The sequence below is a fragment of the Musa acuminata genome, chromosome BXJ1-6 (genome assembly GCF_036884655.1).
Source record: "Musa acuminata AAA Group cultivar baxijiao chromosome BXJ1-6, Cavendish_Baxijiao_AAA, whole genome shotgun sequence".
NCBI lineage: Eukaryota > Viridiplantae > Streptophyta > Magnoliopsida > Zingiberales > Musaceae > Musa > Musa acuminata.
The window spans coordinates 34,932,285-34,947,995 of record NC_088332.1 but is presented as its reverse complement, the minus strand read 5'-3'; the positions used below and the strand labels follow the sequence as shown (position 1 = coordinate 34,947,995).

The following is a 15,711-nucleotide window of genomic DNA, read 5'->3' as shown; positions in this document are numbered from 1 at the left end:
AACATAATTAAAAGGATAATATCAAACGATATAAAACTAAAGTTTTAGCCTAAGATTTTTCTTTTAAAAAAGGCATCTACTAAAATAAGACCTTTTCTTTCATTTCTAAAAATGATTCATTATTGATTCTCATAACATTAATAGCCTACTATGATCTTAAGTTATATTAAATATATGTGAAAATAGTATTTTTAAATAGATATCTATAATATGAAGGATTCGTAGAGAAGGAAAAAAAAAGTTGAGTTTGTAAATCTAAGAATTTCATTTATGATTATAAATAAGCTTCCAAACAATTATATATTTTTTTTATGAGACCATAACTTTCTTTGGATTTAAGAAATATACTATTAATTAGTATATATATTTGAAAGTCAAGAGGAACAAGTTTATTATATTGGTTTTATATATGACTGATATTTTGCTTGGCAATAGCAATCTTAGTTTATTATACAAAATTAAGATATTTCTTATCAAGAATTTTAAAATGGTTAATATGAATGAAACAACTTATGTTATTGATATTTAGATATTTAGATATAGATCTTAAGAATTATTAAAATTATTTTAAAAAAAAAATATATTGATCGAGTCAATAGAGAGATTTAGTATATAGCTTTGTCCAACTAGTGATACACTTATTACTAGAGGTGAAAAATCTAATCAAAGTCGGTGTTCTAAAAATAATTTTATAATAAATCAAATGAAAAATATTTCTTATGCATGCGCAATTAAAAGTCTATTATATGTTCAAACTTATATGAGACCATATATCAATTTTATAATTTAAATGCTAAATACCAAAGTAACCCAAGAATGAAATATAGGAAAGTTATAAAGAAAGAGATGAGATATATATAGGGAATAAAAGACTATATTTTTCACATACAAGAAATCAAATCAGTTTGAAGTAATGAGATATTCATATGTTGATGTTATAAATTATCTCAGCAATTGGAAGTTTACTTTAAGATTTATATTCATGTTAGCTAGAGAGATATGTTTTTAAAAAAATCTAAAATAATTACTTATTACATTATCAATAATAAAATATAAATTTATGATATGCTTTGAGGTCACAAATCAAGTTTTATGTTGCGAAATTTCTTTCTAGACTTGGTATAGTCGATTTAATTGCTAGGCTATTGAAGATATTTTGTGATAATATTGTATTAGTTTTCTTCTCTAAAATTGACAAGTAGCCTATTGGTTTCAAGCATATTGAGATAAAATACTTCGTGATTAAATAAATAGTTTAAAAATAATAAGTATCAATTGAGAATCGAAGTATAACTTTGATGATTATTGATCTATTTACTAAAATTTTACAACTAAAAGTATTTAAAGAATATGTTATTTTATTTACTCAATTAAAGTTTTTTATCTTATTTTTATTTATATATATGTATATTATAGTAAAATGTGATATTAAGATTGTCTTCGTAATATAAATTATAGAGGTTATTATGAACTATATTATGAATAACTAACAATATTATGGTACATAAAATAAAAGAAAGTATAACATTTGTGATATACAACTGCTATAACTCACATTGATAGTCTTATTGACTTTTTAAAAATTTATGATCATATTTAAAATACTTTTTAATTTTTTAAATCTAATTAGGTAAAATTATTTTAAATAAATTTTTATTTTAATTTATTTTTTTATATATTTTATCAATTAATGAGCTAAGTCAGAAAATGTTAGATTTTGTGATCGTATAAGATATATTATATATCACATTAGATTCTGATTATGATTATTAATTAATAAAAAAAATCTGCGGAGATTCATTAGCAATGAACTATGAGATTTACATATATATTATCGTCTCTCTCTAGCTCTTATTTTATCGCTCATAGTGCATTCTCAGATTAAAAAAAAATTGAATGATATCAAAACATATATGTGCATCTAATCTTTGATATATAATTATTATATTTTAAGTCTTGATATTAATTTTTTTAAATAATAACATAACTATAATTTTTTAGCCTGAGGAGTCGTAATAAAAAAAATTAACCCCATATAGAAAGATAATTATCTTATTTAACCACATAAATTGATCGCTAATTATAACATCAACACAATCCATTGCTTAAAGCTTTAAAATTTTAGACACGAACCCTGCAAATTCCAATGTGAACATAATATACGCATTATTTTGCACGAGATAATAAAAAAAGAGGATTTGGTGTTGATTTGAAGTCTCACCGGAATTATTTGAAAACATGTTAAAAACATTTGATCCCCTAACGTTGTACATTGTGAACAGTCCCATTTGGGTGTCGACAAACTGTTCACGTTCACATGTTTCTTTCCTTTTGTTGTGGAAAAAGAGCTGACCGAGAAACCAAAACAATGACAATACGGGAAGAAGTGTGCTTCTTGACTGGATCGTTTACCTAATTAATTATTTAATATGAATTTCATAATCAATGTCGATATTTTATTATATTTGTTACTCTTTAGTTATCTCAATATATCTCTTCCGTTTCTATCATTTTCTTTCTCAATACGTTAAAGATTACTTATATAATGTTTACTACTTTTTAATGTAATATATAAATTATATTTATTTTACCAAAAATATTAAAATCTACGATCTTCTATTCGGTTTTACCGGCGATGCAGTGATCCGAGAGAGTAACTATGCGTGTGACGGTGACAGAATAGGGGGAGAGGAGATGGACGCCGTCACGCTCAGGCCGCGAAATATCAGCGGTGGGGCGGATCCACGTTGCTGTCTCCGCTTCTCTATCACAGTTACGTGCGCGACTCCATCACACTGCCTTGCCGCTCCACGTTTAAGTAACGTGCCGCGGTGGCCTCGTAGTCTCCTTTGCCGTGCGGCCTCCGCGACTACCACGCCGCCTTCCCTTCCGTCCTTGGCTACGCAGCTCTCGGCTTCCTTGGCATATTTATCATTGCAACCCATGAAAATTACATTACATAGCATACATACTTGTTTACATTACATAGCGAAGTAGCGTGTCCTCAGAGAGCCACCAATCAGAAGAGGATATCTGCTCGTCGGTCGGCAACTGCGGGTCCCATGTCTATCTGGAGAATCGGGCTCACTCGGATTGGTGCGAGAATAGGGGAGTCGGAAGGATATACTTACCCACACAGTCAGGATCGAGCCCACCAATCAGAGAAAGGATGCCTCCTCATCGGTCGGCAACTGCGGGTCCCAGTCGTTCTCGAAGACCGCGGGGAGCCAATGGGGGTGCCGGGTTCGAAGGAAGTGCATGCAAAGACTGCATTCATCCAACCACGCGCCGAAGTATCGTGTCCGGATCGAACCACCAATCAGAAAGGGATGCCTCTTCCAATCGGTCGGGACGCACATCCATTTCGAGGGCGCGTGCTTCTGTGAGTGGCGAGGAGACGCGGTACCCGCGGGCAACGGCCAAAATTGCGGTCTTGCCCAGGAGGGCCCCACGTTCGCGATCGTACTCTGTAGCTTGCACATTTCTCGCGTGACGTGTCGTATGTCATGTCGTGTCCGCCTAACACGAGCCACCAACTCGCCTTCGCTTCCTTCGTTGCGCAAGTCTTCCCTCCCTCTTCTTCTTCTCCATCCCGACCACGCAACGTAGAAAAGGCAAACGATAACACCTCCTCCCTCAGCTTGTGCGGAACACGTCACCAATCAACAGCCAATTAAATATCGTATGTATATATATATAAATGATTCCACGTACTTAAATAAATATAAATATCGTATATATTTATCCCTTCAACTCTTAAAGGATTAAGAGTTGAAGGGATAAATACGTTATATATGTAAAAATTATATAGATAAATATCTGTTTTATTTTCTTTCCCACAGAGTTCCGTAGATGGTTTTTCTCTCATAAAGTAACTCTTACTTTTTCAAAATAATAAAAAGTAACCATCAATCACTCTCTTACCATTTTCCTCTCTTTCAGAACTCAAAATTGTCCAAAATAGAGAGTAGCCAATAAATTAAATAATATTAATATATTTTTTTATATTAATAAAATAAAATTAAAATACATAATTAATGTATAAACATAAACATTATACAAATAATGTCCTATCAAATAATAAATTTTTTTTAAAGCAATATTTTAAATAATAGTTAAAACGAATAGGGTAAATAAAAACTCAAAAATACAAAATAAAAATCATTTCTAAGTATATTATGCAGTAATTTTTCATATTAGAATATTTATTAATTTCGTACTCAAAACCTTATCTTTATGATTTTGATATAACTTAATTAAAATAAATCAAAAACCATGTAACTCAAGTAAAAAATATATCTATTTGAAGGCTTAAAAGATCATTTAGACATTCATAAGTTATTTTCAAGGTTTAGTTAAAATTTGATAATTTTGGAAAAATTAGACCAGAGTTATATTATTTTAGAATGGAGTTATACTACTATAAACACAATGCAATCTCATTAAAAAATAGTGTAAACTCATGTCTCTAAAAAAAAAAAATAGAACTTTAAAAAGCATTCTCTGAAAATACTTAATTAGTTTTTGGTCCAAAGTAATTGTAAATTCATATTAAATTAATTTTTTAAAAAATGACATAATTTCAAGCTTTTAATGTTTGAATAGATAAAACTATTTATATTAAATATTTAGAAATAGATATATTTTTCAAAGTTTTTTGAAAATTTTAGCATTTTTGTAAAAAGTTAGATAGTGACTGACTTATATTGTTTCTATATGAGATTACACTATTTTTGAATGAAACCCAAAAATAATGTATGTCAATTTATAAGTAGTATAACTTAGGTCTTCAAAATATTTTTCATCTTCAGAATTTCAGAAAATCTTCTATGATAATACTCAATTGTTTTTTTGATCAAAGGTGATTGTAAATGCACCTTAAATTGGATAAAATTTTTAAAATAACATAATTTAAAGTTTTTAAGGGCTAAAGTAAACAAGAATATCAATTTTGAATCCATAAAATAGAAAAAACAATTATTTACGTCATTATAGCTCATTTTCAAGGCATTTTCAAATTTGAAAATTTCAAAAAAAAAAATGAATAGTGAGTTACATTATTTTTAAATAGGACAAAAAGAACAGTATAATTCAAGTCCTCAATTTTGTTTTCCTTGAAACTTCGAAAAGCTTTTCTGATATTATTTATGTTTTAAACAAAATGATTATAAATTCATCTAAATTAAATAACACTATATGTAAATTCACCTTAAAATGGATAAAATTAAAAATAACATAATTTCAAGCTTTTAAAAACTAACATAAATAATAATAAAAAATATTTGAAAGATTTTAAAATAGAAACAATGATCATTTAGGTATCATATAGGCCTTTATAAGCTATTTCTAAGATTTTCTAATTATTTATGAGTTAGACCTTTGCAAGATAACTAATTTTGAATGAGCTTATTTAAAATAAAAATAAAAATATTTAACATTTGGATTTGGTTTAAAGATGGAAAAAGAGGAAAAAGACATCTGAATGATTGAGGGCACGTTTCTTTAATTGAAAAAGGACTCTCTACTTGGACAAAAAAAAATAATTAAAATAGAAATACTCTCCGAGAAAAAGTCAAGAAGAGAAATAATTTTAGGGGATTTGCACTATCGTATATAATAGGAAGACTATACCCACAAGAAAGGATCTCAATATAATATCTGCTCCTCCTCTCTGTATCTCTCGCCTCGTATTCTGTATTCGTTTACCCGCTCTTCTTCTTCTTCTTCTTCTTCTTCTTCTTCTTCATCCTCGCCTCTCGTTAATTCTAGCTTTACCCTCACAAAAGAAGAAGGAAAAGGTAAAAGGAACAGAATGGAGGCGGCGTGCTCGTCCTCCTCCTCTTCTCCCTCCCTCCTCACCCTGCACTCCTTACGCCCGTCCTCCGCACACCGCCGCCCCGTCGCCGCCTCTCTCTACCCCACCGCGGCCGGCTTGAAGGCCTCGAGTTCCTCCTCCTCCCTCCTGGTCGAATTTCGACGCCGATCGCTTACCTCCATCCCCCTCCTCCCTTCCCAGCGGTATTGCCACCGACGGCGCTCCAGGCGGGCCATCTCGGCGGTGTTCGAGCGGTTCACGGAGCGGGCCATCAAGACCGTCATGTTCTCCCAGCGCGAGGCGCAGACCCACGGCATGGGTATCGTCTTCAACCAGCACCTCCTCCTCGGCCTCGTCGCCGAGGACAAATCCCCCAGCGGCTTCCTCGGCACCGGCATCACTATCGATCGCGCCAGGGAGGCCGTCCGGGCCATCTGGCCCGATGGGGTTGCCGCTGATCAGGCCACGACGCCCTCCTCCGGGTCATCCACCGGCGTGCCCTTCTCCCTCAACAGCAAGCGGGTGTTCCAGGCCGCTGTCGAATGCTCCAAGAACATGGGCTGCAAGTTCATCGCCCCGGAGCACATCACCATCGGCCTCTTGAACGCCGATGATGGCAGCGTGGCGCAGGTCCTCCAGAGGTATATAATCTCTTTACAGCTTCCAGAATTATCTTTTGGGGGATAGATAGACAAATAATTAATAATCTAAGGACGCAAAAAACGCTCAAGTGGCGCTGGAATTTGAAATTAGCACACCTTGATGCTTCCACACTCGTATATTCAATAGAGTCAAATGAGCTTGCTAAATTTGAAATTTTCGTCACATCCATTACGGCAAAATGTAGATCCGGTTTCTCCATTCTAACATCAGATGTCTCTTAGTTAATCGGAGGGACTTTTCTATTAGACTCACCTTTCCTAAATAAGAATGTGTTGCACCTTGAGACTTAATGTTAAGAGTTAAGACATCATTGGTATGGAAATGAATTTTAACTGTATCACAAGGAATTGAAAGGACAACTGAATGCATCAGGATCCTGCTAATGTGGGATTTTGGGGAAGGTAAACCAATGGAGCCTTACACCTTACCCTTTTTTCAAGTAGGTAGGCTGCTTATGTGACAAACTCTAGTTACTTAGGATACTAGGAAGCAAGCATACCATGGTGCTAAAACTCATCCTTCAAGTTTGTAGTATTTTATTAATGGAAATTATATATTTTCTTTAGATGGAAATAATGGTTTTTGTTGCCATAATTTGGGATAACAATTATACATAAAGAAGTCGCTTACTTGGTTAACATTGAATACATCTTGTCGATTAAATTAATCCTTCAGAAGTACATTTGAGCAGTTTCCATGGGCTTCAATTATGATCTGATAAGTGGTTTGTCATTTTAGTTTGGGAACAGATCTCAGTCATTTAGCATCGGTGGCCCTATCCAGACTCCATGGGGAGCTTGCCAAGGATGGTAGAGAACCAGTGGCATCATCTCAAAAGATGCCAGAGAAATCTCTTGATAGAAAATCTGCAAGTTTGAGGTCTTCAGATAAGACAAAAGGTTGCTGGCCCTCTTCAAGTGCTATCATTTTATGATATCTCATAAAATTTGCTTCTTTGGTATCTTGTAGTATACAAAATTGTTTAAGCTATTATTTTTCTTTTATTTTGTCAGAAAAAAGCCCATTAGCTCAATTCTGTGTGGATCTAACTGCTCTGGCTAGCGAAGATCTCATTGATCCTGTAATTGGTCGAGATACAGAGATTCAGAGAATTGTCCAGATCCTATGCCGAAGGACAAAGAACAACCCCATTCTTTTGGGGGACCCTGGTGTTGGGAAAACTGCAATTGCTGAAGGATTGGCTCTTCGCATTGCTAAAGGAGAGATTCCTTCTTTTCTTAAGGTGTGCTTCTCATGTTTTATGATGAAAATTTCTACTTGTTTGCTTGAATTAGTTGTACTAACATCTTCAGGTTTATTCTTTATGCAGGAAAAACGTATAATGTCACTGGATGTAGGCTTATTGATGGCAGGTGCCAAAGAGAGGGGAGGACTGGAATCCCGAGTTACTGGTTTGATAAGTGAAGTGCAGAAAGCAGGTTAGCTGGAGTATCATGTTATGGTTCTTTGTTCTGTATTTACTGAGTTCTGTCATCAATCTAGATACTTGGACAAATGCAGGTGATATCATACTCTTTATTGATGAAGTTCATACACTGATTGGTTCTGGCAGTGTTGGAAGAGGAAACAATAGTTCTGGTCTTGATATTGCTAACTTGTTGAAGCCTGCCCTTGGTAGAGGTGAATTGCAGGTAGAACACCAAGGATTATTATTGCTTGTTAAAATATTCTAGTTGACATCACCCTGTATTCATTATCCATTGGCCATTATGATTCAGAGAGGATGTATCCGTAGAGGATCTTATTTACATGAATCGGGAAACTACTTTTTTGGTTTGATACAAGTGCTCTTTGTGTTTCCAGACCTGAATTTAGTTTAATTCTTGTTATACTTGTATCATCTGAAAATGCATCCAATGCAAGTTGTTGATGTATATCTGTGAACTTAATGTAACTGATGAAAATCTTGTTACCATTGTTTATATCATGACAATTTGTTTGTAGTGGTCTGGTCCTAAAATGTTCCTGTACATTAAAGTGTTTGAATATCTTTTGTGCATATCTAGGAGTTCTTCTTTTTTTTTTTGTATTAATGCACTTGATATCTACAGTGCATTGCTTCAACAACTTTAGATGAACATAAGACACATTTTGATAAGGATAAAGCTTTAGCTCGACGATTCCAACCAGTTCTCATAAACGAACCTAGCCAGGTACTATCACAGTTCTTGTTCCAACGTTCTAATCATTTCATATTACTAATGTATGATTTTCTTTATATACATTTCTTGAAATGCTTCAGGAGGATGCTGTGAAGATCTTGCTGGGTTTACGTGAGAAATATGAGATCCATCACAAGTGTACATTCACATTAGAAGCCATAAATGCTGCAGTATACCTCTCAGCAAGATATATTCCAGATAGACATCTTCCTGATAAAGCAATTGATCTGATTGATGAAGCCGGTAGCAGAGCTCATATGGATGCATTCAAGAAGAAGAAGGAAGAGCAGATTTCTGTGCTCTCAAAGTCACCCGAAGAATACTGGCGAGAGATTAGAGCTGTCCAGGCAATGCATGACATGGTAAACAACTTTACTGATGCACAAGACTATGTCTTCAAATCTCTGATCTCTGTTCTGATTTTGTTTCCTGGTCCAAGGACCTTTTGGTAGTTTCTACAGTATGTTTAAGTTATGTTTTGGCCATTCTAGCATCACCATTTTAGTGTCGTACATATTAAAAATTCATAGTATAACTCAGAAAAACTGCGAACGGATCAGATTATGAACTTTATATAAATTAATACAGAAAACATAATATATACATGAAGGTTGGGAACTTTATATAAATAATATATTTCAAATCTAAGGTATTTTCAGATTATGAACTTTATATAAATTAATACATTCATGAAGATTGGGATACTCTCTGTTACAGTGGGATAAGTAAATACCATGGAACTCTGTTTTGGATTCAGTCCATTTCATTGAAAATCAAAACCGTGCCCGCCTCAAGTTATATTTTCTAATGAAAAGTGATTTCCTGTTATCCATTCAGGTGTTAGCAAATAAAACTACAGATGATTCTGAAACTTTGGTTGATGTCAAGGAGGTCTCAGAATTTTCTATCCCATACTCACAAGATTATGACGGGTACGATATGTGGCTTTTCTTAGTCGTTAATAAATTGGGCAGTCCTGAACTCTGAAAACTCAAAACTGTTTCTCTTGGGCTTTGCTTTGATGCAGACAAGTTATTGTTGGACCAGAGGAAATAGCCACAGTTGCTTCTCTTTGGTCAGGAATCCCAGTTCAGCAGCTCAATGCAGATGAAAGAAAGCTTCTAGTTGGCCTGGATGAGGAACTTAGAAAACGGGTAATTGGCCAGGATGATGCTGTGAATGCCATATCTCGAGCTGTGAAGCGATCACGTGTTGGCCTGAAGGACCCTGACAGACCTATTGCTGCAATGCTCTTCTGTGGCCCAACTGGAGTTGGTAAAACCGAGCTGACAAAAGCATTAGCAGCATCCTACTTTGGATCGGTCTCTCTCTCTCTCTCTCTCTCTCTCTCTCTCTCTCTCTCTCTCTTTCTACTTTCAGAACATGTCTACCAAATTTAGCTAGTTAACCATTTATGAAATTTGAATTGCTATATAGGCATTGATTGCTTCATATGTAACTCAAGCTTCATTAAATAAGCATGTAGCCTTGCCAAATATGCAATTGAAATAACTTCATGGTTTCTACTTTTGTGGTAAATTGGTTTTAGTAGTCATTCCAGCAAATGGTTTCAGGTGACATTTAATCTTCCATCATTCATTATACATGGTTCTCACAACATGCATTTATGTAAATAACTTATCCATTTTGGTTTTGCTGCTACTTGTTTGATTCTCTAAAGTCTAAATAGTGTATTAATATAAAAGGAGGACGCAATGCTGCGATTGGATATGAGCGAGTACATGGAGCGGCATACTGTGAGCAAGCTTATAGGATCTCCGCCAGGTTACATTGGGTATGGAGATGGTGGTACTTTGACTGAAGCAGTTAGGAGAAGACCTTTCACAGTGATTTTGCTTGACGAGATAGAGAAAGCTCACCCTGACATATTTAATATTCTCCTCCAAGTATTTGAAGATGGTCACCTAACCGACTCTCAGGTTTGTAAAAACATCTTTCTGCTGCTCTAAATGTTTTGCTTTATCCGCTAAAGCTTATCATATATATCAAATTGGTGTTTTAAATTGGATATTTATGATTGACACTCTTCTTTAATTTTCTATTGCTGTAATTCAGCACATTTTTCCAAAGTTTTATATATTCATGTGATAGTTTAAAAAATTTGCTAGCAAGTACTTCTATGACGTGATAACAGTTAAACCTAAGCTTAATTCTACAGCAGCATAGTGAGGTCTTCATGATAATGCAGTGATCAACAAGTTCCAAGTCCTAAAACAGTATTGCAATACTCAAATACATCTATTTGAGTGTCTAGGGAAGGCATGATGGTCACGTAATGTCTATTGTGAAATAATTTACAAGATATGCTCTATTGATATTTTTAGATAGACCAAAATATTAATTAGATTCTATTAATTTACAACTATTTGAATGCATTTCCAGTTTTATTGCCCTCTTGTGGTGCTGCGTTTAGGTTCTAGATTATCATAATCAAATCTAGTACAGAAACCCATGGCATGATTTTAATTTCCTTGTACTTGTTAAAGATAATTAACATTTTTCCTGTTTTAAATATAGTTATCCCCCTTACATATTGTCATCTCAGTCAAGAAGAAACTTTGCCCCTGCCTGATGTTGTCTCATCTCTGTGATGTAATATGAACTTTTTCATATTCACTTTCTTTTCTCAGTTTCGATGGGCATGAATAGCTTGATTTTAACTGCTTTTATCAAAATGCCATAGATTAAGCTTCTGTCGTACAAATAATTGTACATATTGCTTGTAATGTTTTCCACCCCTGCCATGAGATATCTCACTCTCCATTCTAAAAGGCATGATATAACAGTCTTCAATATCATTAGGAACATTATTGCTATGTCAGGTGTTATGCGGTTCTCATTTATATTGCATGAAGTAGTGTTTTACCCTCAGTGTTTTCTTCTTGTGCAATAGGGGCGGAGAGTTTCATTCAAGAACACATTGATTGTCATGACATCTAATGTGGGATCTGAAGCAATTTCCAAGGGTAAACGGAGCATAGGATTCTTGATTGCAGAAGACACAGTATCTAACTCATATGCATCGATGAAAGCACTAGTGATGGAAGAGTTGAAGGCATACTTCCGGCCTGAGCTACTCAACAGAATTGATGAGGTCGTCGTGTTCCGCTCGCTTGAGCAAACTCAGGTCTGTTCCTCTATTATTAATCTGTCAAAGTCACTTTATCTTGATAATGGTATACCAAGTAATTTATTTACCAATGGATTCAGTGCTAAATGCTTGCTTAAGTGCAGGACTAATTTGAGAGCATGCTTCCCAAATTCTAGAGCTACCATAGCACCTAGGTTTAGATTTTCAAGTTTTCATCGCCGTTACATCAATCTCAATTGGTTGCTTTCCTTTTTCAGATGCTGGCAATTTTGAATATAATGCTTGAACAAGTCAAGAGTAGGCTGTCGTCTCTTGGAATCGGTCTGGAGGTATCAGATGCCATCATGAACTTGGTGTGCGAACAAGGGTTTGATAGAAACTACGGTGCAAGGCCTCTGAGAAGGGCCGTCACTCAGATCATCGAGGATGTCATTAGCGAGGCGATTCTCGCGGGAGATTACAAACCTGGTGACACTCTTACGCTGGATGTTGATGGCACAGGAAACCCTGTCGTGAATCAGCTACCTGATCAGTCGATCCACTGGTCTGATGCCACAGTATAGTGAAATGTTCTCCATAGTTATATTCTTTCACCCCCATACAATTACTAATTCTTTTTGTAGACACACCATTTATAACCTGTATATAACTGTTAACTGGAAAATTATCAAGGCAATATACGAGTCATACGTAACTGTTGACCCCAATACATTTATTGTGTTAGCTGACAAGATGTTTTTTATGATGTTATTGTTTAGTAAAGTAACGTTTAATAAATCACATAATTTTATTGCCCTCTTCGTTTTCTTTCTGAGTGGCATCACATTACTCCATGCCTGACAAAATCTGCAACCACAAACTTTTAACTCGAAGAACTATCAAACAATGAGATGAGTGAAATGAAGTTGGAGAGTCTTCAACTGAAGGGGAAAAAAAAGGTAGAATAAATAGGATTACCTATTTTCTAACTGAGAAACATACATACAAGAAAGCAACAGTAATAACCCATTAAGACAATTAAAATAGAGCTAAATGGCAGGAAAAAAAATTCCATGAAGCAGCCTTTAAAAAGTTGGGCACCCAAATATTTGTGATTTGTGGGCTATGGAACATTTTCGAGAAAGGATCCACTCGAGACAGTGCTATAAAAAAAGTTGATGTTAACATATTCTTATTGCACCTTCCGGTGTGCAATTATAATACTTTTATTAGGATCGAAAGTATTTTGGATTTCCTAATATTAATATCTTAGGAGAATAAAAAATATTAATATGAAAAAGAGTTTTCATGTTGATTTGATTCTTCTATAAGTATCTCATATATCTAGATTCCAAAAATATTTTGGGTGTTTATAAATTTTTTCTCTAGGGTGCTTAGAGATGGTGCTATCTAAGATTTTTAGGGATAATATCTTTATGAGATGATATACAAGATGATATACAAGGGGATGAGTGGGGATAATTCAAGAATTTTCTATTTGATTTCAAATGATAAAAATTTTGATTTTCTCAATGGATAGGTGGAAATTATCGAATCACATTAAATCTTACATTAGATTTCTAGTATGTTATTGATTGTTAATCTTTGAAATTCTTTTGGTTTTGAAAGTCTCCTGTCCCTCCCTAACAAATTATATCAAGGTTAGAAAGATCTAATGATTAGATATTCAATAAGGATAAGTAACAAAGATCAGAAGAAAAAACTTAAAACAAAGTATATTCTCTTCGAGAGATATAAAAGTGAAAAAAAATATTTATCAAGAGAATTATCAAGTATAAGCATCTTAAGATTCCTAAAGTTAGTGTCTCAAGAGAATAGAATCCTAGTATAAGAAAAATCCTTGTGAAGGAAGAAAACTATGATAGTTAGAGTTTGATTCTTTTATAAATATCATGTTTCTCTAGGTTTTCATAGGAGAGAGCCAAGTATGAAGAATACTTTGGGTACTCCTAGGTTTTTCTCTAGGGTGTCTAGAGAGGATTCTTTTCAAGGTTTTTAGAGAGTGAAAGAAAAGTATAAATTATTAGGAATTTAAATATATGAGAGGATATATACGGGGATCATGCTTGAGTGGGGATAACTCAAGGTGTAATTGATCTCACATGGTGAAAATTTTAATTTTCTCCATGGATACAAGTGAAAATTATGAAACCATGTTAAATCTTGTGTGAGCTTTCTAATATATTTTTTATTGTTGATCTCTGGGTTTATCCTTTTGGTTTTGAGTTTTCAATTCTGTCCCTCCCTAATACTCTCCTAGGGGTCATTGGTAGGCAAGATCAATGAAGGATATAAGGACATGTGGTTGTGGAGAAAGAAAGGTATTTAGTACAGTTCCATAATCAAACTTAATGTTCTAAATAGAGGAGGGATGAGAGAATCGAAGATAAGGAGAGAATAATGTTTAAGAGGGAAAAAGAAAAAGGGAGAAAACGAGAGGAAAAGACGAAGAAGATAAAAATGGATTGATATATATTTTTTATTAATATAAAAATGATATTATTAGTAATTTTTAAATATAGGATGTCATCCGATAAAAATAAATTGGGGAAGGGTGGTGGGACTTTTTTTCAAATAAATTATCCCTAAAATTTTATGTTATATATAAATATATATTACAACGTTTTATAGTATGACATATAGGCAATCATTAATATGTCACTTCCACTTATTCGACATATCAGATGAGACTCGATCTCACAAGGTTGGCAACATGGCATCAATGAGGATGTCAACTCGACCCATTAGGTTAGCTATATAACACTAATGGGAAAGTTGACTTGACAAAACTATTACTCCATAATTACTAGGCCCAACACATGATCTCACGGTCTATTGATTGTCAAATAATAAGTATAATTATTCATGATATTTATCAGAGCCTCAACCCAATAATCGCTCATCCATAATAAAAATGCACTTGTGGTGCATTCTTAAGAAGTTGCGCTAGCTGAATATACTCATAAACTTCGATACTCTACCAAAACTTTTGAACTCATACTGGTTTAAGCATCAGAGAGACTCTTTGAGCATGACTCTAACGTAGTTGTAGAGTTTTTAGCCTAGTCCCTCGATTTTCCAACACCTCAACCCAGGGTCTGCCGTACTGAACCGTACCGCCCGATACGGGCGGTACGTACCGGTCCGACAGGTTGTCGGTACGCGGACCGTCTGTTACCGGTCCGAAATGCACTGTAGCACTATAGCAGTGCTACAGTACTCGACACACCTGGGTGTACCGCTCGGTATACCGTACCATACCGGTATCGAGCCCAGGTCGAAATACCGGTACGATACGGTATTATGAACCTTGCCTCAACCTAAGGCAGACTTAGAAGTGGACCCTAGTTAGCTTGGGATCTTTCACCACCTCTCCCCTTAAGTAGTCGAGGAGTGCTTAGGATCTCAGGAGCTAAATACTTCCTTCGTCCTCTTCCTCCTACTCCCTTACAAGGATTCTTGATTCATTTGTCATTGTCGAGGACCCAACCTAAAGTCTATTTTTCTTCCTCAATTTAGGGATCGGACAACACCTTTCGTGGTTCACGGGCTACTCTTATTATTGTCGTTTTTCTCATTACTATTGCAACTCCTGTTATCACTTCTTACGCTTTCTCTTGTCGATGGTATAAGAAAGTCCACTAGTAAGATTTTTTTTTTTTTGAAAAGCAAAATTAAGAATAGTAACAACAACTAAAAGGATATCAAACTCATAAATAAAGGTAAGAAAGCCTTAATTACCAACCCTGGGGTGAGACGATGAGTTCGACCTCTATGACCTAGCAGACTTCTAGATGGCCAAGTAAGGCTAGAAAGCCATCCTTTAAAGAAACATAAAAAAAAAATATTTCCTCCCAACACTCATCGAAGCTCGAGGGCCCCTAAACATTACGTCCACTTCAAGCTAAAAGGATATAGACCACACACTTGAAGCACAT

General features: G+C 34.8%; 1 protein-coding gene across 1 annotated transcript; it reads left to right on the top strand.

The window, feature by feature from the left end:
* The first annotated feature begins 5,671 nt into the window (after window positions 1-5,671).
* LOC135676739 (chaperone protein ClpD2, chloroplastic-like) lies at window positions 5,672-12,482 on the top strand. Its single transcript, XM_065188249.1, has 12 exons — window positions 5,672-6,456; window positions 7,217-7,377; window positions 7,492-7,721; window positions 7,809-7,917; window positions 8,000-8,130; window positions 8,551-8,652; window positions 8,742-9,023; window positions 9,499-9,593; window positions 9,689-9,983; window positions 10,368-10,601; window positions 11,576-11,809; window positions 12,031-12,482. Exons 1-12 carry the CDS (start codon window positions 5,813-5,815, stop codon window positions 12,334-12,336), a joined length of 2,823 nt encoding a protein of 940 aa, XP_065044321.1. The 5' UTR covers window positions 5,672-5,812; the 3' UTR covers window positions 12,337-12,482.
* Window positions 12,483-15,711: the final 3,229 nt, after the last annotated feature.